The sequence below is a fragment of the Otolemur garnettii genome, unplaced genomic scaffold, assembly GCF_000181295.1.
Source record: "Otolemur garnettii isolate 467f Iridium unplaced genomic scaffold, OtoGar3 scaffold00116, whole genome shotgun sequence".
Lineage (NCBI taxonomy): Eukaryota > Metazoa > Chordata > Mammalia > Primates > Galagidae > Otolemur > Otolemur garnettii.
Genome location: NW_003852511.1, coordinates 1,240,886 through 1,249,990, shown reverse-complemented (window position 1 = coordinate 1,249,990; position 9,105 = coordinate 1,240,886). Strand labels below are relative to the sequence as shown.

Genomic DNA, 9,105 nt, shown 5'->3' with positions numbered 1-9,105 from the left:
AAAAAAAAATAGAGAAACTAGCTGGGTATTGTGCTACCCTAGAGGCTGAGGCAGGAAGGTCACTTGAGCTCTGGAGTTTGAGGCTGCTATGATGATATCATGGCACTCTACCCAGGGCACAGAGTGAGACTGTCTCAAAAAAATGCACCTTTGGGTAGCCCACAGAGACCTGGACTCTGCATCGCCACCTTGCTTAGGGGGTTAGGATCTGAAATGGGTCAGGAGATATCTATAAATTGACTTATGAAAATTTGACAATTATGATTTCTTAACAAAAAGCTGAAAATATGCTTTTCTATGTATTTTCCTCGTGTCCTTCATCTAATACGTAAACACTTTTTATTCAAATTTATTCCATGTCTTTCTCTCTCTCTTTTTTTTTTTGTTCTACTGAAAATGGGACCTTTTCTTAGGCTGCTGATTACTGTTTGCTTAAGCCTGTTGACTTTAGTCCATTAATTATGTTAATTGTGTAAAAGATTATTTTGCTAAATCTCTTAGGTTTAGGTTTTCAACCTTACAATTATATCATCTATAAATATTAAAGTCGCATCTCCTCCTTTCTGAATTGTAACCCTCATATACTTCTCCTGTCTAACTGAATTAACTAGTCTTTCAGTGAAACATTTTGAGTGGTGTTTGTGGACACCCTTGTTTCCTGCTTTACTCGTAATGCTATTTTCAATTTCCTCAATCAAGGAGTCTGAAACAGAAAATTCCATGGCTTTGCATTTGTTGGCATCCGAAAGCAAACACGTGCATGAATTTAAAGCATTGCTTTATTACAAATGTTTTGTGAGATGCAAGCAATTGTGATAGAAAGATGAGAGGATAACCTGTTATATTTTTCTATCATCCAAATTTCAGAAGACAAAAGATCATCAAGGCATACCATGGCTTGGATATAAGTTTTAATGTTGTGTAACAAAAAGTAAAAGTAATGAAGCAATAAATTATTAATAAAGGACAAAATTCAAAGATTATAAAAGGCAAGGATATTGAAAATCAAAGTATTGAATTACATCTATAAGAAGGCATGACCAATGAGTTTGCAGTTGCTTCTCTCTGCAGCAGAGAATAAACAGTATTCAAATGCACCAACTGGATGGGATCTTCAAGAAAATCTGCCCAGTGGCAGGGAATGAGTGGCTGGGATGACTGGAAATGGTTAGGTGAGGGCCATAGTGGCCTGGAGAGGTTTCTTGAAGGCTGTCTGATCCTAGACGCCTCGTTTGCCCTAGGCTCAATTTTGCTGACTCTTCAGCCAGGATTACCAAGGTGTCCATGCCCTCTTAATCAAGTGAACAGTTAAGTTCCATGGTTCAAAGTCCCAAAAGGACAGAGAAGGAACTTTAGAAAGAGCACTAGTCAAGAGCGTGCTGCCTGTCTCTGCCAGTTAGGGTTACTGTCACTCCACGTCCCCCTGACTCTGTCCCTTGGGGAAGGAATCAGTCTTCCTAAGGCTCAGTTGCAGTGTCTACAAACACATTCTTCATTAGGCTGATGTGGGGAGTACAGGACATCACGATTGTAAAGGGCTTACTGTGGTACTGACCCTCACATGTTTCTGGGATCGATCTTACTGCAGAGAAAAGACAAGTTTCCGAAGTTGCAAACTGATTTGATGTGAAGAAGGATCCGTTCAATTCTGAAATGTTAGGAAGCTGGAAGGACCAAGGACCATTACTGATGGAAAAGCATGTCCTAATTCTCTGGAGAAAGAGACACAGTGCCCATCTGAAGGCTCACATTGCAGCCAGGTGGGCAGTGCTATATGTCACCATGTCACTTGTTCTCAGCCACATCACAGTGAAATCACCATTGTCTTTTCTTTCTTTCTTTCTTTCTTTTTTTTTGTGAGGCAGAGTCTCACTCCATCATCCAGGCTCAAGTGCCCTGGCCCCAGCCCAGCTCACAGCAACCTCAAAGGGGCTTAGGCTATCCTTTTCAGTACGTGCTTTTGTTTATGGTCTTGGCAGTCTCCATGACAACATACATTTTTATTGTTGTTGTTGCTTTTAAATTCAAGCCCTGATCTCTCCCGGATATTTGTATGCTGCCCCGACAAAAACTGCCCTACAGAGTGTATGGTTGGGAACACAGAGGCCTTAGTCTTGCAGGGCCAAAGTGACTTTAGAGAGTAGGGCTGTCCTCGTAAGGTTGTATGGCCAGCCTTCCTGCATGTCACTCTAAGACCAAGGAAAGATTACAGGTGAGTTACAGAATGTGTGTAAAGCATTAATCACCTGCTCCAATACTTAAATTTGGCCAGGCGTCTCAGCAAGGAAATGCACCTGCCACCCATTGGAGGTAGAATAAACCTGACTCTGAGCACACTCAAAAGCAGTTACTAACTTCCATAATTTCCAGATACACAAAACACTTGGGCTAGTGATCGTTAAGATGTTTTATGTCCGGGAGTCTTTTTAAAAAGACATGTCAAAGCAGGAATTTGTTACTGGTAATTCGGTCAGCTCCGACTCTGCCCAACTTCCACCTCACTGGAATTAATTCAAGAGTTCCAAGAGCTGTGGGACTAGTTCACACCTCTTTTTAGACACAATCATACATAATTCAGAAATGTGGTCCATCGTGGAAAAACCAAGTCCAGGAACAAACTGATTACACTTATTAAAATACGTAGAGCATATTTTCAAAACCTCTCCAGACCCCAGGGAACACAGTCAGCAAATTCCCACTGAGCTTCTGCTTTGTCTCCCAGACCCTAGCCAATCGCTGGGTAAGCAGGGGCGTCTCCTTGACGGAGGACAGCAGTGCGGCACAGCAGAGGCCTTCTGCAAACAGCAGTGTGATGTCAGGAATGCTAAATCGCCTCACCCCCACAGATCCTGGTGAAGACAGGAACACACTATCCCTACACACGAATGAGAACAGAAGCACAAAAAGGACAACCAGTCAGCTACATTTCCCAAACTGTGATAAGTGAAGTTCAACACTCAGTACAAGTTTGGTCTCCGGCACACATATTGAAGTGGCGTAAATCGGTGTTTGGACCAGGACTTCCCCAGAGAACGCAGCACTGTACAGTAGATCAATGGGATATGAGCAGGATTTACACGAAGAAAAATGCACGGTCCATTACAGCTGGGAGGTTTGGGGTCAGACAAAATCAGATGGGGTTCCTTCCTCCAGGCTTCCCCGCAATGACCATGGTGGCCTGCACTGTGGCTCTCCATGTATACATTACAGCACGCTGTGTTCACCAGAGCTATTGGACCACAACGGCTACCTATTTGTTTGTGGAGTACCTCTTGGGGCCACCTTACTCAGGGCACTTTGGGAAGTACTGTCTAATTCAGCTCAGGCTGTTTTGCAGCTGGGTTAACAGGGCCCCAGCTAGGCCAAAGGCACTGCCCAGCAGGAGCCTGCAATGCCCTGAATTATTGAGTAATGTACTACGTTACTGAGTGCTGCACTGTGTGACTGAGTGCCATGCTGTATGACTGGGTGCCACACTGTGTGACCAAGTGTCACAACTGTGTGACTGGGTGCTGCACTGTGTTACCGAGCACTACACAGTGCTACCCTGTGCCACACTGTGTTACTAACTACCACGCTGTGTGACTGGGTGCTGCACTGTGTTATTGAGTGCTGTACTGTGTTAAGGAGTACTGCAATGTGTTACTGAGTACTGTACTGCATTATGAGTGCTATACTGTGTTACTGAGTACCATACTGAGCTACTGGGTGCTGCATTGTGTTACTGAGTGCTATACTGTGTTAAGGAGTACTACAATGTGTTACTGAGTACTATCCTGAATTATGAGTGCTATACTATGTTACTGAGAACCACACTGTGCTAATGAGTGCTGTAGTGTGTTGCTGAGTGCTATATTGTGTTACTCTGTGCTGTACTGTTTTGCTGAGGGCTATACTGTGTTATTCAGTGCTGTACTGTGTTGCTGAATGCTATACTGTGTTACTGAGTGCTGTACTGTGTTGCTGAGTGCTATACTGTGTTACTGAGTGCTGTACTGTGTTGCTGAGTGCTATATTGTGTTACTAAATGCTGTACTGTGTTGCTGAGTGCTATACTGTGTTACTGAGTGCTGTACTGTGTTGCTGAATGCTATACTGTGTTGCTGAGTGCTGTACTGTATTGTTGAGTGCTATACTGTGTTACTGAGTGCTATATTGTGTTACTAAATGCTATACTGTGTTGCTGAGTGCTATACTGTGTTGCTGAGTGATGTACTGTGTTGCTGAGTGCTGTACTGTGTTGCTGAGTGCTATACTGTGTTGCTGAGTGCTGTACTATGTTGCTGAGTGCTGTACTGTGTTGCTGAGAATTGTACTGTGATACTGAGTGCTATACTGTTTTACTGAGTGCTGCTCTATCTGGCAATCAGCAAAACAGATTCCACAGGAAAACAGGAGAGGCTCAAAAGGTTTACACAAGTCTCCTGACCCATCCATATCCTCCAAGTCTCCTGATGAAACAGACTGTCAGGGATCCTTTCTGTAGAGACAGTCATTGCAACATAAGGAAATTTGAAAGGCTGCACCTCACTGAGGGGCTGGTGCCTTACCTAAATATCTTTTGGAAGTTGCATATTAGTTTCTCTGATGTAATGTTCGATTACAGGAGAAGTAAGGTGAAAAGCTGCTAATTCCAGACTCTGTGGTTAATTAGCTTTCTCAGATCAAGCACCTGTATAAAAGTGTAACAGGTATGGGGGCAGAGTCTTATTTTAGCTGTAGCAGAAAGCAAAATGGTACGGGACAAAGAGACGTTTTTCCAGCAGAATTCACCCCCACTTCTCTCTAATGGGTGCTGCAATAGAAAGATTTTCAAATCCTGCACCTGATACTCTCATGAATGACACAGAAATCTCTGAGTGCCATTTAGAAGAAAATTCAGCAGAGCCTTCTCCTCTGCTCATTCCCATCACAGACTCCCTGATTTCAGTCTCAGAATGAGCACGGACCACCGTTCTGCTGGAAGACCTCAAGGCTCTGCATCTCCATAACTGATTGAGTCACATTAGCTATGCGGAAGGCGGGGGAGCAGCCCGAGTCCACACCGATGACGATGACGCGGTGGCCTCCTCCTTCCCTTCCCAGCACTCCTCAGGCCTGTGCTTCCCGGACGCCAGCTGTCACACAGGAAGCTGCAGCCTCCCTTTCTCCCACCTGCTTTGCTGGCTGGAGCTGCAGGATCATGGCCTGCAGAGTTTCCTTCACCATCTGGAGCTCCCTCTTGAGAGACTGTGGCACATTGTTAAGGAACATCCGAAGGTGACCGCGGCCCACCGCAGCCTCCAAGGGATCTAACGCGGGCGAGCGAGGCTGCTAGAAGCAGATGGGCCCTGCCATCTAATTGCAGTCTCCAGTTCTTCCAAATTGGAGGAATTAAATATTAATACAAATTTTACACTTCTTCTCTTAAGAATGATTGCAATTTCTATGAGGCCTGAGGTATTAACTATCTCAAATAAGGTTTCAAAAAGGAAAAGAAAAGCGCTCTTAGATGAAACAGATGGCCAGATGGGGCGTTCCACGGTTAGTGTGACTGTAATTCCTGTTGAGCCCCAGGCTGGGCTGAGGCAGCTGTCAGATCAGAATTCGAGAAATCCAGGACGGGGGTCACCATATACACAGAAGCACACCGGACCCGACTGAGAGTCATGAATTATGGTCTTTGTTCACCATTACCCAGTCTTGCCACCTTCTGCAAACCGCTTTGAACCTGTTTTCTCATGAACTGATGACTGTGACCCCCACTGTAGGCTTTCCCCTGCTGTCACCTGTTAGTGTACTCGAGGGCCCAGGAAGGCCTCAGATCTGAAGGCCTCAACCCCTTTCCTGTGTGGTTGGCTAGCTTTTCCATAAACCGCTGGAGTCTTAGTTTCCTAACTTTGCTTCTCACCCAAATCTCAAAGAACTCAACAAATATAATTTCGAATAGATAAAGCTGTTGTTCCCTTAACACATGAATCCTTTTCTGGGTGTTTGAGCCCGGGAACATTTGACGGTGGTTGTTCTGCCCGTACCTTTCAGGTGCCTCTGCCCTTTCCCTTTGAATGTGTAGACAGTGCAACTCTAAGGCGAGAGATGGGTTTAATAAGCAAATTATAGGAGGACCTCTGAGAGTTGACCACCCAGGGGACTGTAACAACCTGGACAGCACGCCGAGGTGGTCAGCGCCAGGAAGCAGGCCTGCTGCCCTGCCCCGTACATGTGCACGCCGAGGTGGTCAGCTATGGACATTCTACTGTCATTCAACCTCATCTAACAGAGACAACAGGGGCAAACCACTCCAATATCAGCAGACCAGCTGTCCAGGGAACAGAGGGATCAGAGAGCTCAGGGAAAGAGAGCTGGGGAGACCTGACCACTTTTTGTTTTTTTCTACACAATGTCAATACAATGTCACGAGAAAGAGACACCCTCAGGTTGTGACTAAGGAAAGCTTTCTCTTTCTTTTCTGAATACAGGAACTCCAGAGGATCCTGGGAAGGATGCAAATGACTCACTCCCAAGCAGAAAGGCTGAACCACCCTGAAAAGCTTCGGGGAGCCTTTCATCTTGCGAAGCTTTACCAGACCTCATCATTTGTACAATTTACCTACATTTGCCGAAATGTTTCCTTCCTTACACTTGATCTGGAGGGGAAGGAGGTTGGGTAGAAGTGGGGTAAGGGAGGAAAGAATCCAATAGTTGCCTTTTTTTCTTTCTTAAGAGGCTTTTTTTACCTCCATTTTTTTTTTTTTGGACTGCTCTGCTAACCTTTAGTAAAACCATGTACAACTTTATAAAAGCAAAGGCTTAAGTGGTCCCAGACTGAACACCAAGGTGGAATTTAATCACAAAGTTATGCTGCATTTACAGAGAGCAAGCAGAGAGTTTAAGCAGTTTATGGATCCTGACAAATGCCTGAGAGCTAATTACCTTTGACGCGCAGCCTGGGACTACATGCTGCTGTTGTAATATGCTAAATGATGACGAAGGTTTTTAGAGACAGAAATTGAACCAGAATGTGATGCCTCTTAGAAAACGCACAAAACTTCTGGTACTGGCAGCACCAACTGAAAAGGTAAAAAAAGGGGGCGAGGGAGGCTACAAAAGATGAAGTTGTATAACTAAATTAAAACATCAGCCCCTCGTGAAACCCTGTCCACTAACACACAGAAGAGTCAGAAGACTGGGATTTGAGGATATGATTCTCCAGCTATGGCAAGCTGGAAAATCATTCAATGCTTAATTGTCCTACTTGTCAAGCACCTTCTTCACAGGGTGAAAGTCCAGTGAAATATTTTTTTCTGGGCATAGTGTTTTTTTGTGAGGGGCCATGAAATTTAAGGGCTATTTCTCAATACAAAGGATGTAACAAACCCTTTGGACTCTAAGCAGGGCTGGACATCAGAAATCCTGGAAACCTCGTGGAATGAGCCTCTGGAGTAATAACCATTACAATAATTAAAATCATGTTACTCTCTAACAAACCTGCCTGTATGATTCCTTCCTAAACCCGAGGTCCAAAGCATTCTGGACCTGATTTTTCTGCACTGAAAGAGTGTCCAGGATAAAATGCAAAGTAGAAAAAAGCCAGTGAGCTGCAGAATAATGGAAATGATCCTAATTTTGCAAACAAAATCTATCGCGATAAGCCATTCATCATAGAAAAATGATTTAGTAGCACAGAGCAGTGACCTCTGGGTAATGGCAATGGGAGGGAAACAAAGCTTCTCTATTTTCCTTACTTCTGTGACATTCACAAAGGATATGCATTACATTCATATTTAAATCAGTACGTTGATAAAAGAAGCCACTTGAAATTGTTGTTACTTAGAACAGAGGGGGAGCCTCTTCAGTCTGGCTGCTGCACTTAGAATGGGTTGAAGAGGGTTGGATTGGAGGATGGAGAGACCAGTTAGGAGGCTACTTCAGCCTTTCAGGACAGGGCAGCGGCAGAGTTGTTGAGAGAACGCCAGACTCTGGATGTGTTTCAGAGACACCGCGGACAGCATGTGATGACAGTCTGGATGTGGAATACGGAAAGGTGGAAAGGGCATCAAGAATAACTCCCTGATTTTTGATCTGAATGAAGAACTCAGATCTCAAAAACAGACCACAGTTTATTGAGAAGAATCGGAAAGAGCGGTATGGTTTTTTTTTTTTTTTTGGTAGGGAGTTCTGGGCAAATAGACGTGAACCTTTTTCAATATTGGACCATATATTTTAAAAAATATTTTTTGGACATTTTCTAACTTGACTTGCAGAAAAATAAACTATCCCTTTGGATACCTCTAACCAAGACCTTACGGGTAAGTCGTAGGGCTAACAGCAGGTCTTGACTGCTAATCCAGTGAGCTCATAGTCAAACCCATTGACATTTGAACCTGATTTTTCTCAAAAGGCCAAATAAAGTAAAACTCCAGCGTTGGGATTTTATATCTAGAATAGAGGTGCTCACTCCATCCAAGTGCCAGTGAAGGTCTCAAAGCAGCTAAATAATTTTATGATGCTTGTGCCTCAGGAAACTGTGTAGTCGATTCTCTCCCCCGTCGCAGACTTGCCACCAGGTCTCTGTGGTAGCTAAGAAAATTAGCAGAGTAATTATAATAGTGCCACAGGGATTGCCATCCTAACATCTTTGGAACCCAGGGCTGTTTTCCACCCCCTTGGGACAGAGTATCCACATATTGGGCAGGTGCGTAACTTGTTACAAGGTCTGTGTTTGCAGTTAGTAAAGGAGGGAGACCAGTAAGACGCAGGCATCCAGGAATGGGGGGGTAACGTTATCCTGTCATTCAGGGCGGCCGTTGCAAAAGATCCCAGAATTCTTTCAATGGAGTCTTTTGTTTGTATATGAAAACCACTGCGTGGTTTCTTCTCAATGAAGTTCCTAAGAGATCATTCTGATGGCTCAGTCAAAAGTAGGTTCAGACCATCTGACCTGATTTGGTTCAAAAAGAAGCAATAGTACAAGTTGAACACCCTCAATCTGAAAATCTGAAATCTAAAATGCTCCCACATTTGAAGCTTTTTGAACACTGATAAGATGCCCCCTTTCCCCCCAATCCCAAAATAGTCACTGGAACATTTTAGATTTGGGGGGTTTGGGCTTGGCACATAAGTGTA

General features: G+C 44.1%; 1 protein-coding gene across 1 annotated transcript in view; it reads right to left on the bottom strand.

Moving 5' to 3' along the window:
- Positions 1–4,478: 4,478 nt before the first annotated feature.
- DISC1 (disrupted in schizophrenia 1) overlaps positions 4,479–9,105 on the bottom strand; it is a 334,249-nt gene continuing 329,622 nt past the window's right edge. Inside the window, exon 13 of the mRNA XM_023517671.1 lies at positions 4,479–5,231. Within this exon, the coding sequence (XP_023373439.1) occupies positions 5,092–5,231 (140 nt within the window). The 3' untranslated portion in view covers positions 4,479–5,091. The remainder of the gene's footprint in view (positions 5,232–9,105) is intronic.